This window comes from Cydia fagiglandana, chromosome 5 (assembly GCF_963556715.1).
Source record: "Cydia fagiglandana chromosome 5, ilCydFagi1.1, whole genome shotgun sequence".
Taxonomy (NCBI): domain Eukaryota; kingdom Metazoa; phylum Arthropoda; class Insecta; order Lepidoptera; family Tortricidae; genus Cydia; species Cydia fagiglandana.
In genome coordinates this window covers 16,999,611-17,027,402 of record NC_085936.1, presented here as the reverse complement: position 1 = coordinate 17,027,402, position 27,792 = coordinate 16,999,611, and the positions used below count along the sequence as shown (strand labels likewise).

Sequence of the window (27,792 nt, the reverse complement as noted above, 5' to 3'; positions counted from 1 at the left end):
TTGGTTACCGTAAAAACCAAGCAGTAAAATCGGAGTGACTTGAGGAATTCCATAAAACGCAACAAATGGATAAGAAAGAACGTCGCAGTGCCAGGAGCAATAAAAGTTAAAGTCTCGTACTCGTGAATATGGCTCCTTGATAATAATATGTGGAGCTTCTGCCACTGTTCCCTCTCGCGAGGGCTGTTTGGTGTGAAACATATTTAAATAGTATGCAAGGTACATTTTTCGCGAAGCAAGCTCGTATGGCTTCCTACAGTTCCTACACCCACAGCCATTTTAAGACCAAATTTTATATTTGTTTTATATCTACATGTGGGTCCCACATGCGCTTTTTGATTTGAGATAATAGTGCGCATAAAAGTTGGCTGGATAGCGGATAGTGCAGATTCAGGTAGATGTCAGCCATATTGTAACTGAACCTCTCAGGGTTCTAAGATAAACTTTTCCGCTCAATTATATAAATTATTTCAAAGATTGTGTTGAAATCTCTTATGGCTTGAACATTTTCATTAAGTAGGTACCTTTGTACCTTAGATTATATGTCATTATTGTAAATTGCGTATTTACACTTATACGTGGTTCCATGCAACGCATGCAGATAAGGACACACTAATTCCAGATATTAGTATAACTAGTCCCATGTCTAATAACATGGACATGATCCCATCATGTAACAAAGTTCCTATCTATACTTGTACACATACATGAATTTGTTCGTTGTCCGTAATAAATAGATTTAACTCTGGTTGGTAAAGCTAAAACTATTTAAACGAAAAAAGCGTATAAAATAAAGGAGTAAAAGGGAATTTCCTGAAGTGCAATTCTGTCTGCTGCAGAAAAAGCTGGGATGCGAGTGATGCCATGTTTGATTGCATTTCTGTGTTCGTTTGTTCTATTCGATTGCTCTTCTTAAACTGAGTAAGCAAAGCTTGCTACAATTTTCTGTCGTCACGTCTTTAGTTCTTTATGTGTCTTCATTACAAAGAAAACATAGTGTTATTAGAGAAAATATCAGTTAAGTGTACCTACGTAGTTTTAAAGTCATCATAATGCATATGATGATTGATGATGATAATTATGTACATCAAATTGCGTAAAATACCTAATTTCTGAATGTTATTATATTTCTAGAGAGAAAAATGGGTGCTGGAGAAGCGATCACGTGTCGTCGTTCCCTTTCGTCTTAAGGATGTCTGGGTAATTAAATAAGCACAGCACGCTTTTATTCCACTACTTCCGCGGTTCCTCACGCGGCGATTCAGAATTTGCACGCTTGATGATAATGCACCTTGGACCTTAATTCATTGTAATAAGGCGGGTTTTGAAATGCAAACCGGAACATACAGATGTATATCATTGGATATACTACAGAAAATTAACATGTATGCCAGAGACATCATAAGAGCGCCAGCTTAATTATTTCCTAAAGTACAACATTTAGGTTTAACATAACTAACATAATAATACGAGTCTGGTTTGCATTTCAAACTACGTACAATACAAAAGCCGCCGTTAACCGTGTTTGATTATTATGGAGCTGTGAGGTACACGGGATTGTATTTTAGACGTGATAACGGCTTATAAATCGATAAACACCGGTAGCATGCACGAAAAAGTGTCACGTTGTGGACAGATCTCCATGGTAACGTTACGGCTACGATGTTTTCCTATGACGTTATCACGCAAAATTATCGTTCGTAAACCGACTTTACAGACAACCATATTTTTAGATCATCAATATTTCCTCGTAATTACGAAATTTTCACTTATATGTTAATAGACGTTATAAATTCATCGGGTTGAAATTCCGCTTCGTTACCCTTGCTTGCTAAATTTATTTCGTCTATATCTGTACGTTTTCCTCTTTCAGGGTTTGATGTTCGAGAAACGCCTGTAAAGACGGGTATTTTATTAATACTGTTCATTGACGTATATTTAATTTGCCGTTACAATTACGAGTGTATCACATTCTCATATTTACATGTAATATTAACTGGTATTCAATTTCGTGAACTTTATTTTTCATTCCCCTTCGACATAGACACGCACATTGTTACTTTAAAAGGATTTTATGATACTAATATGTATAAATGTTGGTAGGTACAGTCGACGTTAAAGATATGCCACTTTTGCACCTTATTACTATGTTTTAAGGCCAAAAATGTAAACATAACATTAACGTCGACTGTACATTATTTGTTTTCCAGAATCTTTCGACTGTATGTAGTATACCTACGTATTTTCACACGGACTGAGTAGGTATACATCATGAATCATGACTAATTGGACAAGTAACATTTTATCTATGCGGTTAGTGTTTGTTTTATTGAATGCAGTAAATGTGACTACTCAATTGAAAGTTAATGGGATACCGTGATTAGAGTCATAACTAGCTAACTTTATTCGCTTAAATGAATTTTATGCTAACTTCAATATGCCACTGTCTACGCGTAACACTTATAAATTGCACTACTATACTACAGCAAGCCTATTATGGATCGCTTTATCCACATTTATCCACGTGATAAAACAACTGTCACTTTTTAACTCTGCGGGATAGAAAGAGACGGACACCGTTTTATCACGCTGTCACGTAGACAAATACGACCATCATATCCGTACAGGCATCCTTAATTTTATCACAGGTGATGATTTCCAAGACAAATTAATACGTAGGATTAGGTATCTGTTAAACATTCTCTCTTCTTCCTGCCCTTATCCCGCCTTATATGTGGGACACATGTTTTTGTCTTCCATTTTCCTCTATCTTTCGTCACCTCAGCACTCACTCCTTTCTTTCTCATATCCTCTTTCACACAATCCATCCATCGTTTATTGGGTCTATCATCCGCTCTCCGTCCATCAGCATTCATCCCTAACATACTTTTGCCTATAAGGCATTCATCCCTCCTCATTACATGCCCATACCACGCTAACCTACTACTCCTCATCTGTTAAACATTATTACTAACATATGTTGTAAACAATAAAATTACACGGCAAATTTGCAGGTTTTAAAATAAATACCTTATGATTAATATAGATACAATACAAAATATTACTGTGGATAAGCTTGCATGTCGCAGTCAACTCAACAAATAAATCGATATTTATATCTTTATCGCATATTGAATGCAGCTTGGTTGCCCTTTATAAATTTTAATAGGCATTTTAGTTATTCGACTTTAATGAGTAAAGTGATATCACTCCTTAAAGAGACGATGATGGCATCACGTCATTGGGAACGTGCATTTGAGTCGTGACCCTAAGGTTGTTGCGGTTCAGGTTCTAGTATTCAAATGTTTTTAAAGTATAAGTGACTCATGTTTGACGTTGATATGAAAAAAGGAACAATTTCTACCCGGATTCAATGAATGCAACTTTTGTTATTTTTACTTGCTGATTTCATGAGACCTTCTTTGAGCCATTCGGCCCTAATCTTTCACGTACCTATTTATTTATTTTATATATTTTTTTAGAAAAATGTAGGTAGGTACTTTTTTTAATTTGCGGTTTTGTGTATATATATTTTAAGTAACGACGACCTTGTTAAGGCCACCGGAAGACGCTGGATGCGGATCGCTTCCAACCGGTACGAATGGAGTGGAGGTCCAAGGGGGAGGCCTATGTTCAGCAGTGGACGTCTTATGGCTGAGATGATGATGATGATGATATTTTAAGTTGAGTTTTTTAATACCTACATCAACGAAACAAGCTGAAGCCTAACAAATATAATATATGTATATAAATATAAAGTTTTCCGCTATCCAAAAGTTATCGCCAAGAGATCGCTTTTTGGCAATAATATTAGTATATAAAAAATTTATAAAAGATACTCTGCCACGCAAAAGTAATAAACCAGCCCCTACATTATTTATGAACATTACCTTTTCTAATTAGTAATTATGTAATTAAGCAAGCAATGCGCGACCCCGCCCGTATCTCAGTTATGCTATTTGAGCATTCCGGCACCTGCATCGAGAATTATACAATAAGTTATACCGTTATGGAGATTATGTGTTAATGGCGTAAATGTCCCAGTTGTATAGTTGTTGGCCATCACTTATCTTATTAACTGGCACTTATCTTATTAACCAGGAGATGCTGAACTCGGTATGAAGGGAGGAAGAACAGAATTGCTACAGTAGTAAGTAGGAAAATAATTCGCGACTTTTTTTTCGTGTTAGATATACGCTGTATAACAAACGATACACCAATATAAAGAGAAGTTATTCTGTTATTAGTCCCAATGTAATAAATATGAAGTAGCATAGGTACATATAACACTTATTGTAAATAATAATAATATAAAATGATAATATATATCTGTTTATACTCACTTAATCGTTCAAACGTTATGTGTGTAATTGTAAAATATATTTAATATTTTTAATGAAAATATACCACTTCTCTAGCGCAACTATATGCAGATTAAAGTAGTGGGTACCGGTAGTAATAACAGTACGGCTTAAAAATAAAAGAAAATAAGGCTCCAAGTGAATTAAAAGCAAAGAAATGTTACTGTTTTGTTCCCCCGGCGAGACCACCGCGCATAACTTTTGTTTACTTCATTTTGCTTGCTGGCATATGCGGGTTAACGTTTTCAGAAGCAAGCCGTCACGCTATATAAAGGTACCGTATAATGCAAGTTTTTTTCTTTTATTTATACCAAACCAATCACCAAACCTGATCAGAAATCTAGATCTGATGGGAATATGAGACATGTTTTACATGATAAAAAATATTTTTTAGGGTTCCGTACCTCAAAAGGAAAAAACGGAACCCTTATAGGATCACTCGTGCGTCTGTCTGTCCGTCTGTCCGTCTGTCACAGCCAATTTGCTCCGAAACTACCGGACCAATTAAGTTGAAATTTGGTACACATATGTAAGTCTGTGACCCAAAGACGGATATGTAACGTCAACAAATGAATTTTAAACATAGGGGCTACTTTTGGGGGGTAAACGATAAAATTAAAAAACAAAGTTTTGAAAACTATATCGTGTTACATATCAAACAAAAGAGCTCATTTTGGGAATCTCAAATATATTTTTGTTATAAATTTAGGATAAAAATTTTAGAAGTTATTCAAGAAAATAGACAAAAAATGACCATTCCCCCCCCCCTCTATCTCCGAAACTACTGGGTCTAAAATTCTGAAAAAAATACACAAAATAGTCCTTTACCTAAAGATGACAGGAAAACCTATTAGAAATCTAGAGTCAAGCGTGAGTCGGATTTAAGAACATAAATGCGGTTAACGTTTTTTTAGGGACACAGCCGCAATGGTTTAAGTGAAACGTGATGTAGACAGCTATTGCGAAGGCCATAGGCCGATATCCGCATAAGGCCGAAGGCCCGAAGCGTCCCAAAGTGGCGTTCCTTTAGCTTCAAGCGTGAGTCGGACTGAAGACAAAAAATGCGACTAGGCTGTAACTGGCACATAGCCGCAATGGTACTTGTAGTACAGTCAACAGCAGAAGTTGTTCAAAATTGCCTTGACATGCTCTTATGGTCTTAACTATAAAGTCGCGTCCAGATCATTTTAAACCACTCACCCGCTTAGCAACTTCTGTTGCTGACTGTACTGATTGATTAGGTTACTATTGTTACGTGTTTTAAAAAGCACTAGGTATACAGGGTGGCTAAAAAATAAACTAAGTGTATTCCCGTTGCCAACGTGCAACCCTGAAATCGCGAGGAAAAATTTGGCTGTTTCATACATTTAGGCTGGTCCATCTTCTATGGGAGGATACTTCTTTTTTCGCGATTTCGCGGTTGGTCCCATACTAAAAGTCGCTCAGTATAATCCCAAAACCTCCCTGGCTACGGAAATACACTTTTATTTTTGGCCATCCTGTAGGTATTATCTCTCTTCGGCCTTCGCTTTTAAAACACTTTCGGAAGTTGTAGGAAGCGCGACCCGTCGGACGCTCGAGTTTTCACTGTTTTCAGCTCTACGCATTTGGACACTTGTACTATTGTGCGGCATTTAATCTTCAGAGATGTAAAGATATAAGCCACCACGCCAGAAAACTTCATGTTACATCTGGTTTTTGATTGACCCATTCGGGTTTTTCAAGACGTTTCACGTACAAAAAAATGTTGAAAATTATGTGATGTACGGAACCCTTGAAAGGCGAGTCCGACTCGCACTTGACCAGTTTTTTTTTTATATATTAACTGGCGTATTCTCGTGTCGGACAAGTCTCATTTTGGATGGCTGCGCCCTGCGCCATTAAGTTAGTAAATAATTTGAAAAAAAAAATGTCTTAGATTGTGTTACTTACATGTATAGCAGAACGTGTATCAAATGTAATAAACATGACAGGATCTCGTGTGTACAAAGCCTTAATGCAAGGCGAATAATTTGGACATTCCAGGTGGTTAGAAGGTCAGCTTCAAAGGAGGGATACGTGGGATTCCCGGCAAATTGTTTAGTAATTTGACAATTACGCTCTAGGTCTGCTTACAAAGGCAGGTGGGGAATACATGCAGGACAGCTAATACGCTGACTCTATGTATTTATTTATATACAGATAGCTCCAAACTACACTAAAACCCCTAAACATGGAATAATATACAGCAAGGGCGATGTAAATACTTAATTTAGATTCTGAAACCTGATATTTTTTTCTTTCTGCCGTAGTCAAATTAGTAAGTATGATTTATTGAGTAAGGTGTATTCGGGTAATACCGAATGTCGGATAATTCCGAAATTCAGATGAAAATCACCCTTAATTCCATCACAATAAAAGTCTCATTTCGGAATTATCTGACAGTTTTTGACATTCGGAAATACCCGAGTAAACCTTATACAATTATGTCGAAACACTTGAAACAAATGATTTACTTATAACAAACATCATCTAATATGATTATCGTAATATAATATGTAGTTATTGTTACGTAGCAAATTTAATATTCGTTGGTTGGCGAATTATTTATTTTTGTTTATTACGTAACTATATTTTTGATTAATACGTTGTACAAACAGCAACACGATCTTGGCCGGACGATGGTACTCCGCTTTCACAACTTGTACCTACTTTTGTTTTTTGGTGCGCTTTTATAAAGCTTTGTCAAATAAAATTCACAGAATTAAGTTTTACATTACATTATATTTAACAGAAAATATATTAACACTGTAAAATGCAACATGTTTTATAAAAGCTTTGTTATAATTATGCAAGCCTACGAGTATTAAGTTTCTACTGTTAATTAATCAGTTAAATAGAAAATCGCAAGCGAGTATGACTAACTCTTGCCCTATCGTGTTTCTTATCACTTTTAATGTCAATAATGTTGTACACTGAGATGAGTTGACTCATCTGTAGGTAGTGATATGATCGCAAAATATCCGTCATCGCAGTGACAATATGGCTTGGCCACTTGGCCTGTAAGTATATCGTGACACTCTGAATGGGGTACAAGGACTTTCGACTTCGTCCAACAATGCCTAGTATCTACAAATGTTTTTGATTTCAAATGGCAATTCATTTCAGTTACAATATTATGCATGGCAAATAGTAAGTCAGCCTAATATTCGCGTTTAGAAAAAAGTAAATCAATAGATGAAAAGTTGTAACAACTAAAATATGCAATATTTTCATTCACCTACATGGTGAAAATGAAAAAAAAAATTAAAGTTAAGTATTATTTTGTTGTTAAAGTTATCACGATAGCGATCGACTTCATTTTTTAATCAGTATGAGATAAAAACTAGCCTTCGGCTTCGTCCGCGCATCTTTAGTACTCTCGTAATACATTGCACGCATGAATTTCGGAACAAAACATATCACATTTATCGAAAATCCATTCTACCATTTTTGCATAACGGAGGAACAAAATCTAAAATAAAATTCACCTATTAATTATCTTGCGCTGCTGCGTGAGATTAAATACATAGGCAGCAAATCATCCCACTGAGCTGTAAACATGTTCTCCAACTTTACAAACGGCGGCATCTGCTATCCATCTATCCAACACTTGATGCTGAGGTTATGATAATCCAGATAAACTTGGGCTATTTACGACGGCCGGCGCGCGAGTTGCGTAGTTACCGAGCATCGTCAGTATTGAGTGCTGTTTAAATGGTTTAATTGTCATTTGACAGGGATTTTGAAGGCGGTTTATTTTCCCTGCTTGCAGACACTGATGTTAAAGCCTTATTTCATTACTAACTTCTATCCGCGACTTCGCCTATAAGGAATGATGATCATGGTAAATAAAAACTATTTATTTTTCATAATTCAAAAGTGACATTTCTTCAGCCAAATTACTCACTTCACATTAAAATTTCATTCATAGCCTCTTATTAAAATTCGAATACGCTTGAAGTATGTCCTTTCCCGGGTTTTACACTATCTCCGTACCAAATTTCATCCAAATCGGTTCAGCGGTTTAAGTGTGGAGAGGTAACATAAGACAGACAATTACTTTTGCATTTATAATATTAACTAGGGATAGCAACATTGCACCGCGGCATGTGACAGTGACGTCACGTTTCACAATTTGCACTTGTTTAGTTTTTATGCACCTACATTTTTCCTGTGCTCGAGTCATAGTCATGGTAGTACAGTCACCTGCAATAATATGTTCCACAATGAAGGCCGCAAAAATATCTGACACGATCTTATTTGTAGAGCTATAAGAGCGTGTCACATATTTTTGCGGCCTTCGAAGAGTAACATATTATTGCAGGTGACTGTACGAAGAGGCAGTTACGAGTATTTCCTGGAGTGAGCTACGTGGGTACTTGGTATATTAACTAGATTAAGATGTAGATCTATGTGTGTTTTTCAACCTATGTACGCCACGCCAAGGTGACAATCGCTATCGCTACGACAACGAAACGCTTTGTGTCGCTCTTCCATATTAGTGCGACAGTGACAGTTTGCGTTTCGAGTTTCGATCGCTACGAAGCGTAAGCGATTGGCATATTGGCTACGCCTGGTCTTCTAGGACTATAAGTGGGTGAATAAACATTTTCTTGTCACGCTCTCAAAACCCTTGTTCTATAGTATTTAAAATAACCAAACACACATTTTTATGACAGCAAAAATCCCACAACATTTCTTCTAAATAAACTATGCTATTCAAGAAATACCAGCAACTTTTGATGTAACATCAAAGGCTACCACGAAAGCTATTGTAAAAGTAAGAATAGGTTTACCTTTTTTATACGAACGAATTATTTTATTTATCAGTAACACAATGTTTAAAGTACTTTGAAGTGGAGTCTGGACGAGTGGGCGCTAGTTTATTTTCATGAAATTCAACTTCCAGTGCAAACCGAAACTCATGTTTTTTGTTAATAAATTCACACACACACACACACACACTCACACTCATACACACACTCCCACACACACATCACATTCACTCACAGCGGCATTCCCTACGCAGTATATCACGTAAACATTTTTTTTATAAGGTAATTCCTAAAAATCCGGACACTTGCCAAGTCCGGCCGCAATCCGGACAAAGGGTCAAAAAGCCTGACATGTCCGGACAAATCCGGACGTATGGCAACCGTACATGAGCATGATAAACAAAGCAGTGAACAGAACAATAATTTCTCTTAACGAGTTTATGATTATGAGACATAAACGATCTGAAGCCGCTTAATTGCCACGTCTGGGCCAATTTAACTAATGGCAACAAACTAAAATTAATAGTCGGTTATAAAACATGGTTAAAGTGTCCTTGAAGAGGTTTTTGAGTAGGTTATTAGACACATTTGTGCTTATTTAGTAATTGCTAGCTGTTATTTGCGCTCTGGTTACCTAATAACTACTACTATGATGACTACTACTATGATGACTACTACTATGATGATAATTATTTCTAGTCTCTAGTCATCATAATAGTAGTTATAGAGGTATTAGTTATAGTTAAAAATAAAATTATTTTTACTAATTGAATACCTCTTCAACATTACCTACGATAACTTTACTCTTTGACCTATTTAGTAAGTAAACCTCTGGGTGAACAACTATATGTGAAACTATAAAATATATCGTTCATTTTTAAGGTAGGTTTTGTAGGTACAAAATAATGAAAAGGCCTTATGGCGGCTGGCGCCGCGATTCGGGAAATGAATTAGAGATTCACTAGATATGAAATAGTAAAGATATTATCTTTACTAGGTATATCGTATCTAGTTAATCTGTAATTCATTTCCCGAATCGCACCGAAAGCCTAGGTAAACAGTCCCGGTCTAGCGGCTTATCTGTCTCTCGGCTCGATTCTGAAAATGTATTAGATCTCTACTAGACCTCAACAAGTTACGATATGGATAATTTAAAGATATTTGTGAGATAGATATGTCAAATTTGACGTTTCCGCGATTCTAGAGGCCCTCTTGAACGATTTCGACAAGTTATGACTTTGATATCCAAGTCACATCTAGTCGATATCTAATGTAAATCTAGTTGATCTCTATATCGTTTCTAGATCTTGTGATTATCTCGTTTCCCGAATACGCGTGTCTGTCATTATTTTGTAAAGTTTTATATTATTATTTAACAGCCTGTTTCATTAACAAATTGGGTGATTGTACGGAACTCACATTACGCGAGTCGAATTCGCGCTTGAAACAACATTTCCTGGATGCTAGCTTCTTATGAATTGAAATCTTTTGACAGCCGTCTTTGGGCCCGATTCCGATTTTGAAATAGACATCTATTAGATATCTTTTAGACATCACCAAGATACGATAACGATATGTATAAGATCTAACCTGTCAAATTTGACATTTGCGCGATTCTGGAGATACTCTTGAACGATTTCCACAGGATATGACTTAGAGATCCAATTCACATCTAATAGATTATCTTACGCTATCTGACGTAAAAGTGACATTGGTTGCTCGAATTGCGCTGCAAAAGAGAACTAGTTGATATCTAAACTACGAGTATAACGTATCTAGAATGGATCTAGTACGTGTCGTCTCTTGTGAATATCTTGAAGTTCGAATACGGCAGTTTTTTTACCCATATGCCATGATGTCAGCACTCATTTGTAACCATCGCACTTCAAACAATTTATTGCTACTTTGTCGCTTTAAATTGTAACGAAGATATTCTGACACTCAAAAATAACTCTTAACTCATTCTCATAATGTATTTTTTATGACGCATGTAGTTTTAACGACCATGGCCGAATAAATGGAACAAAATGGGACATAGTAGAGCAAAATTGGCGTATAATATTAAATATACAAGGTAAACGTTTAACTATCTGACATAGATTTTTTCGAAAAATTGTGCGAAGAGCATTTTTGAATGTTAATTGTGTATAAGTAATAATTATGTTATTTAAACAGGTCAAGTATGCAATAAATTATATTAATAGATAGGTACTACTTAATTTATGGCTTATGGCTATCAAATTGCAGTTTTGTAGCGTTATTAGTGTCGTAATTAATTTGTTTCATTACTAATACATTCCTACGTTTATGATCCGAAACAAATTAATAATTTTAAGCCTATATGGAATTTTTAAGAGTACAGTCAGCAGCAGAAGTTGCTAAGCAGGCGGGGTGTTCAAAATGACCTTGACACGCTCTTATTCTCTTAACAATAACGTCGTGTCAAGATCATTTTGAACACCTCGCCCGCTTAGCAACTTTTGCTGCTGACTGTACTAGCTTATAGCACAATCAGTATCGGGCGGCAAAACGGTGTATTCAGCATATTCCTCAAAGCGTCATTTATCTGAATACATTTTTATAAAATATATTGAGATTAAAATTTGCGAAGGCCTACCCTCGGTAAATAAGAGCTAATTGCACAAATTGAATTGCCCCTCATTTTATCTGCTCAGCACGGGTTAAATGGAAACTTCGAGAGGAAATTTTAAAAATACACCGTTATAGGCCATTTCTAATTTTAGCGGAATTATATTAATCTATGCGGCAAAATAATAAATATGTCTGTCAGAACAGAAACAGCTGTACGTATGTAACTACATCGCAGTGATTCATAAAAAAACACTGTATACTTAGGTACTCATAACTTTCATAAACAGGAAAGTTAAATATAATTTAGGTACTTAAGTACTTTTAATTTCCGAGCTACATATTTATTTAATACATAGGAGTTTATTTGTTTACTGTTTATTGAATTAATGTTTTATTAGTTATAAAAGGGGAATGGATTATTTGGTAATATTAAAAAAAGGATACAAATTACAAATTAAATGAAGACTAAAACTTACAAATAAAAATTAAAACTATAATTTTAAAAAGACAAAACGCTCCCAGCCATTTCCGGTGCAAAGGTGCCCATGATGCTCGCGTTATAACCCTAACACATTTTTTTATTTTACCTGTACGTCCACTGACACTCGGCAAACTCATGTACTTACCTGAAAAGAACAAAGCAAGTTATTTATAGTATGTATGTTGAAATACTCGTGAAAAGCCCTTGACAATTGTTTGTTTAGGCACGGATCCTTGATGAGAATTTTGAACCCATTGATTTTGAGATTACAATTTTGTTAGCAAGGATTTTTAGGATTATATACGCAAGGAGTTTATTGCTAACAAAATTGACGCTAGGACCTACATTTATGAGTACTATATTGATCATTCAAATACCTGTTAATCATTAGTTTAATAGAAAATGACACCTTTTACACTGTAATAAGGTACAAATTGTATACCCGTTTTTAATAGAGAGCACTTACCTACTTACAAAGCTGTTAAAGTTTTTGTAACAACTTAATAGGTTCTTTGAAGGATAATGAAAATAGTTGTTACGCGCAAAAAGGAAGTAGAGTAGATAACAAGAGAATACATTCCAAGTAGTAGTCAGTTGGACCCACAAACGAAGAAAAACACTCATCTTGAAACACGGTAGAGTGTCAGCCAAGTTCGTAAAGCAAAAAGGTTCGTAAAGACACAGCTTACCGCTTTGGCCAACATTCGAATTCGTAGCTTTCCGGCCTAGTCGGTAATCCCTCTACTAACTGAGCTGCCAAAGCATACTTGATCTGTATAATGTTCTTCATATACGCCTAATTCATACTTCTTTTACCTAGTTAAGTGACGTAAAAAGTTAAAACCTCGCGCGCCATCTTTTAATCTCTTCTATTTTCCTGACTTTACGGCCCCTATTTAAAAGCTGATATTTTAATAGTTACGGAGGATATGGACTATTAATATGAAGGTATCCTTGCCAATTAAGAACCATAATTTATACAATCCAGGAATGATTAACGCTAGCGACATGTTAATTAAGTAGGGTCAATTGGTATTTAGATAGCTCAAAGTCTATAGTATGGACTTTGGAGTACGATATGAAAACTGACGCAATTTTAAAATTCGAGTTGATAATTTGTCAGACGTATTTTCCCAGTAAGTATTGAGTCTTGCCTTTTAGCTCTAAGCAGTCATCAACAGGAAACGGGTTGTGGTAGTGGGCGGGGTGTGGTTACATCACACCCTTAAATGACACCTGATGTTGTCACCTAATACCGTTTTGTCGAAGATACACTATTCGAGCATTACTTATGGTGCGTTGGAGAAACTTCGATAGCAAGGTAATTTTGAAAATAGTAAATACCTATCTAATATACTAAGAAACACTTTAGACTTACTGTTTAGTAAGCTAACTATAGCCCGACAAGAAATTGTAGAAAACAAATGAGGGCGCCACTTTCAACAAAACTGTCACATTTTTGACGTAAAATGCTTAATGGCAACAATTTAGTATGGATTTTTTTTAGTTCCTCCTTATTTAATTTCTACTATTTTATGTGGCACTATAACAGAGAAATATTTATGTTTATCTGTTTTCAGTTAATGTTTAACAATTTAAATTCATCAGCCTCACTCATCACATAATTAATTTTATAGATAGTTAAGTGCAGTGCATTATTTAATCTCTCTGTTGAGCCTCATGGTTGACTGGAGCGTTATTTAATTTCCATCCATTTTCACTGACTATTGTGGCATACAAAACAGTAATTCCGAATCCCGTCCATGCAGTATTGTACTAGTATATATTCCAACCCGTATTATACCTATATATATGTATGTATTACATCATCCAGATCCAGGTTTGTCACTGGGCAAATATTCATGATGGCCAACAAAAGGTTTGCCGATCATATGTGAAATGTAAGTCATACCAATACAAATCCTCTTTGTTGCACAATCTCAAAATAAATTTACAAGGAAATACAATATTATACAATGACAGAGGTAGACAAAAGGCGGCCTTATCGCTAAAGAGCGATCTCTTCCAGATAACCTTTAGGTAGTGCAGAAATTAAACTCAAAATTCAACAAATGCGGATATGATAATATTTCAGGAAGTAAATTGAAATGTTCTTTAAAACAATATATTACTAACAAGGCAACAGATGTGTAGGTATACTCAGCATCATTTTTTTTGCTACATTTCAATAAACATCGAAATCCAGTCCACTATTCGTTTATTTTCTAGGCATATCTTACAGTCAGTATTCATTTTTCAGTCATCATCATCATCATAACTTGAGATTTGCTCTTGTCGGTGGAGTAGTTAATCGCCAATCATTTCTTTTTTGTGCCAGTCTTTTAATTTTTCAGTCAGGATAATACATTAATTGCGTCTACCAAAATCTAGACTTTACAGCATGTAAACACTAGTAAATCCTTCGCTGGATTATCTTTACTACATACAGAATTACTCATTTACTAGAAACTGACGTAAGACGATGTTTACTTATTGTGAGTTACGTCAAGTGAACTTCGCTTTGGCCGGGACACTAGTGAGATAATTACCTAGTTTAGTGGTTTAATGCAGTTGTTTTGCCTTTTAAATGACAACATAGTGACACATCATAAGGTCACTAACTTCCGTTCAATACGGGACATCGTTCTTCGTAAGAGCTCGTTCCCACTATGTCGGATGTCGTGGCGATTTTTAATCGTACGTTCCACTGGCAGAACATTTTATATGAAGCTGTTCACACTCGTCCGACAACGATTTCGTGTCGGATACGACATAAAATTTCGTGCGTTTTGCCAGCCCTCCCAGCCCGGAAAAAAATCGTGTCGTGTCTCGCTCGCGTACGAGTGAATATAGCGCTGTTCACATTTTGTCGGATGTCGGAACGATTTCGCCCGCGCCGCCCGATCGCGATCAATAAAAATATATCATATTTTTTGGTGGTTATAAGGTCTAACTCGTCGTCCTACTGCGAACTTTAGGTAAATTAGCATTACATTTTTCCGAGCTCTGTTAATAAACAAATAATATAATTAGGTTATCTTACCTTAAAAATATGGACAGCCTTTCTTCAGTGCAAATGCAGTCTCTAAATACTGTATTTTTGTAGTTTATGCATCCTGATATCCGAGATAGTAGATCGTTGAATGTATTTATAGACATTCTAAAATAATTTAAAAATTTCACTTCATCACTTCTTAATTCAGCTATCAAATTCTGAAATATTCCTAAGGTAAATCTTTCCCTGAGAATTGGGTGTACCCAATATCTCCTTTTTTTAACTGCCTCTAATCGTTTCTTTCGCAAATAATACAAAACCACAAACATTTCGTCGACGTTCATCTTGTACTAAGCCTCGCTACCCACTCGAAAAATACACGCCAGCTGCGATCGTGCACGACAGACGACTAGTGGGAACAGTACCGCCGACACCCGATTGAAATCCGGATCCGACATCCGACATAGTGAGAACAGCGGCAACGACACACGATTAAAAATCGCCACGACATCCGACATAGTGGGAACGAGCTCTAAGCCGACAGGTTTCTCGAACGTTATTTTGACATATTTAGGTGCCGGGTGGGCCAAAAATTCGTTAACAGTTTTTTTAGTTCCGCATATTGTTGATAATTTTTAACAAACGTGTTGCATACTCTTTGGAGTATCATCATCAATCATCATATCATTCTTATTTCTAGTTATCTAAATTCAAAATTATTAAGAAGAAAAGGAAATTGTCATATTGTGTTATGTTTGGTTTCGATTTGGCTGTCACATAAGAACGTGTTTTTCTCATCCATTTGTAAATATTATCATAATTAAATACATAATTCACCAGGTAATATCTCACTTTTATTTCCACTCATATACAGTCCACCTTTCCCATCTTTTTCAAAACGTTTGCGTTTATGTATCAAAGCTGAAGGAGAATATTTTGAAAATGATACGGTTTTTTTAGTTAAATGATTTTAATTTCTTTTTAAATGCTGCCGGGATAACGCAAGGAAGAAGGAAGGAGGGGACTTTAATTTTGGCCAACCTTTATTTACCATGACATTGTCACCATCTAATGATGAGTCGAGGGACAAGATTTGGCTAGTCAGCAGCTGGCCTAATGTATATTTGTTTTCTGATGCATGCGGGTTTCCTCACAGACATGGTAAATATCAACGGATGTCCGAATGTATACCTACGACTTCCAGATCGAAAAATCCCACGTCTTCTAGGGTCGAAGCTCTTCAAATATTTGCAGTAAATTGCAACGGTCTAGTGTACATAGCTGATGTTAGGAGGAGAAGATCACAGCGTCTGATATTGATCTAGCTCTGTTACTACAGCCTACAGTATATCGTATAACATAGTTGGCTATATGTATGTCACGAGAAGCTCTCCAAGTTAGCTGGCAGCTTTATTGAGGACCGCACTCATGTACTTGACACTCGTAGGAGACCCCTCGACTAGTCTCCAAATGTAATAGCAATCTTCACGCAGTGTTCTATATAGGGTGGCTAAAAAATAACTGCATTCCCGTTGCCAGGGAGGTTTTGGGATTATACTGAGCAACTTTTACTATGGGTCCAACCCTGAAATCACGAAAAAAAAATTTGGCTGTTTCATACATTTTGGCTGATCCATTTTCTGTGGGAGACTTAGCTTTTGTCCGCTGCAACTTCTTTTCCGTACTAGAAATGGTTAATACAAATTTCCATTCCTGATTCACTCTTAGAGGGGATGTTTTTAACGATTTTTTTATTAAATGTAAAATGCAATAATTTACCGCTTCGGGCAAGATTCTAACTGACTGGACCGGATTGAACAGGTGTTCCAAAAGGTCGCAAGATCAATATTATGAACACAATACAAAAAAAATTGCGATAGTTGCTCGTGAAATAAAAACTATTAAGTTACGCGATTTAATTCGTTAAAATAGTTTTATTAATTAAATTTAACGACATTTTAAATTAAGCCTTTGTTTTATCCTAAAATCAAGACGACGTCCTATAATTAATTATTGTATTAATGTGACATCTTATACGTAAACTAATAAAGTAATTTAAAAGCAATAAAAATAGTATGTATATCTATTAACGCTAGTCACAGGTAAAATATTTTATTATCTTTATTTTATATGTTTTAATTGATATTTCTGACCTTGACTGGTGAAGTTAGGTATTTATAAATGTAGTATTCAATTTCGATCATATTTGCGCGCAACCGTACCTACAACGCAATTATGCGTATAAGAATAAAATTATTCGGATTCTTAATAACTATTTCTGATCGTGATTCTGCGATTACCTTTCGAGTACTCCATCGGATCCAGCCAGAGAAACTCGTTATTCGAGAAAACAGTAATATATCCTAGGGGCTGTCCATAAATTACGTCATCTTTTTTTGATGACTTTTGACGACCCCCTAAAATCATCCAAAAATCATGCTTCGAATGACCCGTTTCCTCTTACGTCATCATCCGATGTCCAGACCCCCCCCCCCTAATTTGAAATGACGTAATATGAATAACCCCCTACGTCCATAATAGGCACGCACGACCACAGACAAAAGTTAGGTATCGTAGTTACGATTCGCGATTGGCGATTTGTCAAAACCATTGTACATTTTTAATTTACTTTTCCGTCCACGTTATCTAAAGACGATTAGGGGAATCGTAGACGTTTGTGTGAAGAGGCCGACTTTTTGGGCCGAAGGACGCATGGGTAATGAGGTAAACAATGACGAATACCTATAGGCGTTGCCCAAATGCTGGGCTGCGAGCAAACTTGATATGTTTAATATTCAATGTAATTTTGTGTTCCGCGAATGTCGAACTTTCGAAAAAAATGCAGAGAAATTCAAAATTGTTATGGTCTATTAAAAATAATAACTTTAAAGTTTAATAATATCGTTTGGATAGGTGACAACCAAAAGTCACTTTTGGCAAAAAAAAATCAATAAAAATCAACGTTGTTTTGGTACAAAATAGGTTCATGGCTATGGCTTAAACTTGTAGTAATTAGTGAGTAACTATTGTTCGTCTATGTTCTTAAACGCCTTTCATATAAATAATTTTTATTTTATAAAAAATAAGTTCGTGTTCCCGATACCCAATCAAATGCCCCTATTTCTTTATTTTTTGGTCAGTTATAAGTATTACCAATGTCCTGTAGGCCAGGAGATATTTTCTGTTATATTATTTTCAAAATATTTAAAATATGTTGAAAACCAACCAAAATGTTAGTATTTTTACTGCGAAATGTTTTTTAAGAACGAGTTAATTCAGCGAAAATCGTACCATGAGCCTTAACCACAACGCTTTAGACCAAAATATTCTAAGACACCAGGGTCGTTTTTTTAGCCGTAATGACCTGTCCCTCACCTTAATATTGTTCACTAGTGGCAAATAGTTCATTAACTTTTTTTTCATGTACGAGTAATGTAAGTACCTACATTTATACTTTTGTTAATATTACTTTACCCCATTCATGTAGACATATGTGGACTATTTTATGCATCAAATGAAACCGAAACGTTGATGAGAGAGAAACTCTGTCGCAGTGTTTTCTGAGGACCATTAAATAGGAATACGGTATGCAGGAAAGGTCCCTATTGATTAATTGATAATTAGTTCATTATTCAAAGTAACTTCTTACTTGGGGCACATAATTATCGCCTCATCTCGATCTCATTAAAACTATAAGCTCTGCAGAATTGTACTTAATTATTGATGTCATTTAAATTTATTTTAAAATCTCATTGGGGCTCCAGATGTAAATTTTTAGTGGTGTTAGTAAAATTATAAAAATGGACCGCTTAGCTCAATCTTGGTTTAACTTTGTACCTAACTATTAAATCCACGAAGCAAAATAAAATATGATCATAGTTAAATGTAGGAAAATATGTGCTCGTGGTTTTCGATCATTATTATTTGTTCTTCTGAACTCTTATTCGAGGGTAAGCAATTTTCCGCTTTATTAGCATGTAATAAGGTTCAAAAGGAGTTAACAGCTTTTTCTGCAAGCCGTCCTACCGGACAATATAAGTAATCAAGCGGCGCTTACATATATGACGTAACCTAACCAGTCACGGTCACGGTCGTTTTTTTTCAAACCAAAAATGTTATGTAAGCTTGTGCTTATAAGATATACTAAGGTACCTTATGTTTAACTTGCAATTTAGTCTATGGTATTAGCGAGCATGAACACAAATTTTTAGGTATAAACGAATGAAATTTTGAAAATAGGCAAGCTTAAGAATCGTGTTTTGTTTTTGTTGCTGGCCTGCAGTACCTTAGTAAAAAATTAAATATCTACAAGCATTAAGTAGGTATACATATAATCATATACATACGTACGAGTATTATATGATCTAATTGGTCAGATTGGTCTACATACTTATATGTGTCAATGTATCTTCAGTTAAGTGGAAGCTAATTGACGATATGTTACATTACACGCCTTTACTAAAGGGGCCCACTGATTAACAGTCCGCCGGGTGGTATCTGCGTGTCAGTTGTTCGGATCTGTCAACTTTTTGTTCTTTTTGTTCAGGCCGATTTCGTCCGGCGGACTGTTAATCAGTGGGCCTTTTAAGCACCTACTTAACTGGAAAATCACGTTAAAAAATTGATGTTAAGAATTAGCTACAAGTAGTAAAGATTTTTAACACCGCGCCTGTCTGTCTATTTTTGCTCTAACTTCCATTTTACCGCCGTACATAAATTAAATGCTTTGGGGTATACCACATTGAGTCACCATAAATGCGTAGAGCTCGTATATAAACATAGCTATAGTATGTACATATATAAATACCGAGTGCGTCTGGGCACATTAATGCCACGGTCGCTCGCGCATGCCTGAGCCAGTGTACATCGGCGCGCCAGACAGAACACACGCGGTGCGACTGATAACCAACATTTGGTCTACTTGTTCAGTGACGTCACGACCTTCGAATTCGTATATTTGTTTAGCCGGCTGAATTTTAAAAGGTTGGTGCTATTTTAAACTACAACCGGGAATCAAAGTGGCTTGTGAAAGTGATTGGAACGCAACATTAAGCAGAGCTATTAACTAATGATGATAATAATAAGGAAAATAACAAGCTGTCGTGCTATCAAGTTTCTGATGAAGTTTTTTTTCTATTAAGTAATGCTGTTTTTCCAGTTTCTAAAGAAACAACGCTAACGATAACGTTTGTTTATTTTTTATAAACAACTTGACCCTCGAAAAACTCGATATTGTAACTGCAGAAAATATTTATTGTTAGGTTATGTTTATGTTAGAAAATAGTTGTAAAAACAAATACCCTTTCTTTTCAGATGAAGACATTAACAGCACTATTTATCGGCGCACTGTACCTAGCGGTCATCGACCTCGGCTCCGCGGAGCAGAGCGAGCACGAACACCACAAACAAATCCGCCACAGACCAAAGAGACAGTACCTAGGCGACTATGGCTACCAGCCGTCGTGGTACCGTCCGCACTACCCGGAACACCGAAGAGACGACAGGAGTCAACAGGACTTGCTGCCGCATATCTATAGGTTACTAGAAGAAATTTCTGACTTAGTCCGCCGTCCTCCTCCTCCGCCACCGCCTCAACCGATCTACATACCCTATCCCGTCCAGTACCCGTGCCAACGATGCAAATGTCCTACGCTGCAAAAGCCGAACGTTACAAGCAGGTTCCCGGAGATGGAGGACTCGAATCAGAACTGGGGGTACGACGACAGCGAAGAGCCGGAGGACAACTTCAACAACAACAGGCCGATCAACTTCGACCCCATCGCGCCGCCCGCGGTCACCTCCCGCCCGCCGCCCGCCGTCGAGCACGGCAGCAGCCAGGCTTCGGTGAGTCTCCAAATTCAATCTAAACAACCTTGTTTGAAGGGTTTTTTTATAATAAACTGATCGGCGATTGGCTCTAGTCACACCTGGTGGAAAGTGAAGACAGAGCCTAAGATGGAGCTCACCGGATCAGTAATAGTCTATTCACTCTAGCTTTAAAGAGACCGAGGTCATATTAGGGTGTCTACCTAATCACTACGCCTAATCACTACGCATTTTATCGAAGCCTGATTCCCGAGTACTTTTTCTGGTGTGTTTCTTAAATAAGACTCTAGATTCTCTTTAATTTATTCTCTGGCGGTCGGTAATTTTTCTGTTTCTTATTACTCTTCGCTACTCCTGAAGACAGGGACGCGCAGTGAAATACCCTTCTGAACTACTAGATACGATATCCATATTATCCATATTATAGTCAAGGACCAAAGCAAATATTAGCCTTGTCTTGTCTTTTAAACTAACAACGTAACCATAACCTTAAATAGTTATCAACGTGGGTGCAACACAGACAACCATAGAGTATATGTAATAGATAAGTTGACATTGACCGTCACCATTATCATTAGTCGCTAAAATGTTTTCTAACCTCAAGGTTTGAAAATGATTCTTCCCAGGTGTAGTGTCCTTAGGACACCCAGAAGTTAAGGATTAGAGTTCCTACGAGACAACCACCACTCCTGTCACGTCCAGTGAGTCACTGTCTACTCCCACCTGCTTTAGGTGTGACGTATGCGCCAGAGATAAGACATAGCAACACTACATCTCTTTTTTTGTTTTAGTTAAATTTATTTAATTTGATTTTTATTTATTATTGTCAAATGGCAAGCCGTTGCAATGAAACTCGATCTAAAGGCCAGTAGTTTTATACTAGGTATTTTTTATGGGTATTTCTAGTATATCTATGCACCAGCGTGACTGTGATCTAAAACCTACTTATCACGTCTTAGTTCGTAACTTTCTATGATACATATATACATTATAAAAAAGAGTGAGACATCACTAGGCACTCCCTGTCCCCCTCATACACCGTGATACTCACCCGCTTCAATTCGTAGGTTACCTATTTACGTTCAGGTTAGGTTGGGTTAGAGTAGATCAGTAGACCACGGCATGACGTGATAAAATAAAATTAAATATACTAATTATCAATTTCTAACACCGCACGCTAGTAAGAAACGAGTCATATATCAAATGTCAAGCGCGATAAGTGTGACCAAAATACGTATTATGCAGCAAGACTACTATACGCAATTAAAGTCCAATTAACAAATTACCACGTATTACACAGAGATCAACTAACTATAAATAGAAATATCAAGCTAATAAGAATAAATGCTATTAAATAATTAACATTCATCAAACACGCGTTGACGAATGTTAATTACTGTGAAGATCAAATGGCAAGACATACAATTTTGCCATTTGACACACAAATATCTTAAACATTTTAAAATTCTTTCCGCTTTCTGATTTCTTCACAGCTTGGTAATGGTAAATCACTATCGACCATTTATCAAAAAATCATTCCACTAGAACACGTTACAGACACTAATGTATAGGTAACATAATAGTACACCAATTTATCACATAATTGGTACCAATTAGGTAGAAACATCTAGATAGCCGTTAGGAAATTTTCACATATTATTGGAGTAATATGTACAGGCAATGTATCTATTTTACTCAAAGCTTAGATATTTATTTTGTTTTTTGATAATTCAAATCTTCTCTCTTTTTTGATCAATTAGACTTTGATCTTTATTTCCGTTACTATTTATTATACCGACCATAAATTCAACATGGTATTGATCACGGAATACAATGTGGTATTGATTATTAATACATATTCGCAGTTTACAAGAATTTCTTTATATTTATTTACAATACTTATCTTATCTCAGCCAAATCAATAATATATCTTATTGCGGAAATAATTCACAGGTATATTATCATTGGTAATATAGGTAATTTTTTTACAACGTCATTTATATATACGACATGTAAATACTGTATAGAAAACATATGCGCATTTAATCTGTCTGAGGACCGAGATTTAAATTGCAAATGTGTTCCTAATCGCGTTTAAGATGCGGGCGCTTCTGATAGCAAACTACATACAATTTCTAAAATGGCTGTCTTTTCCAGGTAAACACACAACAAGGCAGGGTAGATTCCAACACCCGCCGCCCGAAGCGCTGCGACGCCATGGTCCTCTCCTGCTGTGACCCCTCGCAATCCAGGCAGCAACAGCGCGCCTGCTTCGTGTCAGGCAACTGCGCAACCTACTTCGACAAACGCGATGTATGCTCCAAGGAGTACGTTCAGGAAGTTCTAGACATGTTCGCATCAGCGTACGCTCCAACGCAGTGAGGACGGTAGATGCGGAAACGACTTAGTCATGATCAGTATTTATTTGATGTTAAATGTTGTCGGTGCTGTACCGTGTTCAAATTACGTACGAGATATTGCTGCTCGTAAGGCCTGCCAGCGTATTATAGATGGTTTTATCCACGTGATAAAATAACTGACTCTTTTTAACATCGCGAGATAGATAGCGACGGACACCGTTTTATCACGCTGTCACTTAAACTAGAACGACCATCATATCCGTACTGATTGACACATTGATAAGTGTTAAATGCGAGTTCTTACATTTCCTACTTGCGTTTAGGTAATCATTGTGTAAATCGGCCCTAAGGTCTGGCTCTGGGTTATCGCTGTCATTGATTGGCAAGCTGTAGATATAGATCAAACTCTGTCACTTAGGTATTCAAGTGATACAAATTCGATTAACGTAGCAAATGTATTTATTTCTTTCTATAATTATACGAATAAGAAATGAGCTCGCATTTAAAACGTAAAATCAATTGGATCGAACCGCGATCAAACGAACTTGAGTTATCTTTATATCAATGCAGCGCGAACGCCACGTCTGTAAAAATAGAAATGCAGTCACTAGATGTAATGTGCTTGGTTATTTTTAAGAGTTTCTTTTTTGATGAAGCTTAAGTGGTTTTAGATAGTTTGAAGCATCGTTCTTTGCATAAAATCCCAATCTACAATACATTTTTTACGCCGTTTTTCTAAGTTTATTCTGATGACATAGGATTGCTTTTAGTCTGTGTCTGTACGTTTACGTGTCATGCGAGCTTTAATGAATAATTTATTATTCTTTTCTTTGTATGCTTGCAAAAGTCGTGCTTATAATGTTGAAGGTGTTTCTTTAGGGTCCGGTTTTTGAGTTTCCTGGCGGAAACCCGTCTTACCTTAAATGTGCCCCTGCTGGATACATCTTCAGTTTCGATGCCATAATTACACTAGTTCCTTGTACTTAGTTATATATGTTAAAACAATGCATTTTTATGCTTTAAGTATATGACATTATATTTAACTCGATCATTGGAAAATATTCGGATGCAGCTGTGATTCTTCTTTAAGACATTTTGCACATCATTTTGCAAAAATATTTTTAAGGTGAATCTGTACCCGTACCATGAGTTACTGATAGTGTCAACACTGACATATTAAGCTAACGTCTACATAATTTACTTTCTATACATCTTACTCGCACTAATATGTCAGTACGAGCGAGATTCATAGAAAGTAAGTTACGTAGACGTTAGCGTATATATGTCATTGTTGACACTGTCAGTGAGTCGTGGTAAGGGTATCTTTGCTGCATTTCTTTGTTATGAAGTTAATATGTGGAAAAATAAAATTGCTAATAACTGATCACTTAAGAAAATATCATACAATCACAGTAAACATGTAATGTAAATGTAATTTACTTAAAATGAAAATTCACATAAATATTGTAGGTACATTGAGTTAATTTCATTACAAAGATATTAGAAAATAATACATTTTGTTGATATTTTGGTAAAGTGGCCAGTTATTAGCTTTATTATTAGTTTACCCTACATCTAAAATTGGCAACTATCTGTTATACGTAATTATAACGAATGTATATATATGAGTGTTTGGATGATTTGTAAGTTGATGATCTTGTTAACAATGCAATTGTTTATTAAGTTTAAATATACTTAAAAATAACTAATATAGATATGTTTTATATATTTTATCATTTTTTTCTATAATTAAAAAAATATCTAATTTATTTTGTGTAGGTAGACCAAATAACGATACATATTATCATATACAAAATAAAAAAACATAGGTATATCTACCCTCGCCAGGATTTTACGGCGAAGATGCAGTATCTCAGGTCAAATCGCACCTAAACCTTCACTGGCAATGACTAGCAACTCCCGATAACAATACGAAGAGTGCAAAAACCCAATTGTACAGCGTATGGCGGTCACGGTCCCGCAATTTGAATTACCGGTCATCCCATCCTGACCAGTAGAAAAAAGGCGCAACAGTCACAGACATTCGCACTACGTAGCCCCTTAATACTCTGAATTGGTGAGTTTATCGAGCGGAAGTCGTTAAAAATATAAACATACATCTGTTAGGTCCCCAAATTTAACGGTTCCCTGTTGCTGGAAGTGGAATCAGATAAACTGCCTTGTATATCTATTCATCAAAACGTGGAGCCACCTGCATATGGAAGTATGTATATAAAGGTACCTGACGGTTCAAATTAAACCGTAAGAAATTTTCTGGTTGGACTAAGGCAAAGGGGATACGGCACTAAAAAAAATATTTTTTTAACAAAAGACAAAAGGAAGACTAAGTAGAAAATTTCATCAAAACGCTAAAAGAAGCATGTTTTGTAGGAAAAACTTTTCTCTAAATTCTTAAATGGTCAAGATATTTGACCGATTTCGATTCGATTCGACCACCAAGATTCGAGATAGTAAAAAATTAGATGGATGTTGTGTAATTATAACACTTATTTATTATTGTGTTATCGTAGAGAATACGCTAAATTATGCATGTTTTGGCTGGAAGTACTTAAGTAAAGGTTCCCTTCGACGTTTCAAATCAAGCCGTAAGAAATTTTCTTTAATTACTCCATAACCATTGCCTATAAGTTTTTTCATAACAGGGGCATTCCACGAGACTGTCGCTTACATAACGCAATTCTTCTAATACTTCTGGAAATGCTGAGTAAGCGATATTGGGTCAGGTAATATTTCATGACTTGGCTAACAAATTGGCAGTATATTCTCGAGATTCACGTATTTTATTGAGGTAGCTGCCATACAAGGCAAAAGCGTTATGTAAGCGACAGCCTCGTGGAATGCCCCTACATTACCTATAAGTTGTTAATTTGACACAGCTCAGAGAGTTGCCAGGCATTAAGTGGCAAGTTTTTTATTTTATTTTTAAGTGGCAGTGGGCCCGGTACACTGTTTTTAGAACCGATGGCCACTGAGGCAGAACATTTCTTGAGGGTGTTTACGAACCTGACGAAGCCAGAGAAGGCCAGGCAGCAGAGACTCGGTTGTACCGTCAGCTGTAAAAATATGGGTGCAGCCAACTGATTCAAAAATATGTCCCATAGTGCTTAATTCGCTGACATAAGAGCTATGGGACATATTTTTGAGATGAATTGTGCACCCATATTTTTACAGTTGACTGTACAAGGGCAGTGTACGACGTTACGACCGGTCGTTATGCAGATTTAAGTGTAGCGGTCGACCTCCGGCTGATATGATGATGATAATGAATGAATGAATGAATGAATGAAAACATTTATTTTCAGGCAACTATTGGCCCATAGATAAATACCTTAAAACTAGCATACATATTAATACAAAATATATCTTAAAACTAAAAACACAATTATGGCTGCGATGCAGTTCGCAACCCCGCAGTGTCAGGGAGGGAGGGAGGGGGGGGTGGGAGGGAGGGAGGGGGAGAGTGGGAGGGAGGGAGGGGATAATGTTGTTATATCCTTATTTTATGGTTATTTGGTTATGCACAGTTCCTTCAATGTACAAACAGCAACACTCTTATCTGTCTATCGGTGGACCTTATGCCTTTTATAATAAGGTCTACCGATGGACATTTAACAGTGTGGGCGATGGTACAACCATTAGCCAAAAAGCAAATAAAACGTTTAAAACGACTATCACACGCTTGTCGTGTGTCGTATATTTTTTCTCTTGGTAAAAAGCGTCGTGTGCAAATCATTTTAGGTAAGTACTTAATAATCTTGTTACTTTAATTTAATAATTTTAACTACCGCTTTCTTATATTGATACACCGCTGCCGCGTGTAACTTTACGTCGCTAACATCCATAGGCTGTGCCGTCCGCTTACCCTCAAGCTGGCTGTACGCTACAAGATTAAAATTGTTCCGTTGTGTCGTAAAAAAATATGCGTTTTCTAGGAATAAAGCATAAAGAATATAGTATTTACTCGTAGGTTAGGTACCTACTTATAAACTAAGTACTTATAGGCTATGACATAGTATCTAAACATCTGCAATAAACTAGAACAACCAGCCCATTCTGGAACACCTTTATCACGTCAGGGATCTACGTGCTTCATTTGCTCTAAATAGATAACACTAGTACTCTTGGCCGCAATGTCAAGTCAAGGTAACTGTTGGATATTGACTCACTGTTTGTTTAGGTGCGATAGATAACTATTTTGCGTCTGGATAAATATTTGGCAAGAATGACTGTCTGAGAAAGGCCAGCAGGCATGTTATGCTCGCTTCACGTAACTTATGGTATCACAATCATGGAGGAGAGAAACAGCACATCGGGCTGTTTGGAGGAGATTTGGAGAGGCGTATGCCCAGCAGTGGGCGCA

General features: G+C 36.4%; 2 protein-coding genes and 1 long non-coding RNA gene across 3 annotated transcripts in view; 1 reads left to right on the top strand and 2 right to left on the bottom strand.

Annotated features, from left to right (window-relative positions):
- The window catches only part of LOC134664604 (uncharacterized), a 484,236-nt gene that overhangs the window by 268,879 nt on the left and 187,565 nt on the right, over nucleotides 1-27,792 (bottom strand). The gene's annotated exons all lie outside the window — the stretch shown is intronic.
- Nucleotides 1-27,792, bottom strand: part of LOC134664595 (uncharacterized) — a 190,391-nt gene that overhangs the window by 105,779 nt on the left and 56,820 nt on the right. The window lies entirely within an intron of this gene.
- LOC134664573 (uncharacterized) lies at nucleotides 20,059-25,142 on the top strand. Its single transcript, XM_063521287.1, has 3 exons — nucleotides 20,059-20,208; nucleotides 20,539-21,069; nucleotides 23,209-25,142. The coding sequence occupies exons 2-3, from the start codon at nucleotides 20,539-20,541 to the stop codon at nucleotides 23,431-23,433; spliced, it is 756 nt and encodes a 251-aa protein (XP_063377357.1). The 5' UTR covers nucleotides 20,059-20,208; the 3' UTR covers nucleotides 23,434-25,142.

Bases quoted from the DNA above. Each gene is read 5' to 3' on its own strand.
- LOC134664573 (XM_063521287.1), top strand. From the start codon at position 20,539: ATGAAGACATTAACAGCACTATTTATCGGCGCACTGTACCTAGCGGTC. The intron at 21,070-23,208 runs GTGAGTCTCCAA...TGTCTTTTCCAG, and splicing joins ACGGCAGCAGCCAGGCTTCG to GTAAACACACAACAAGGCAG.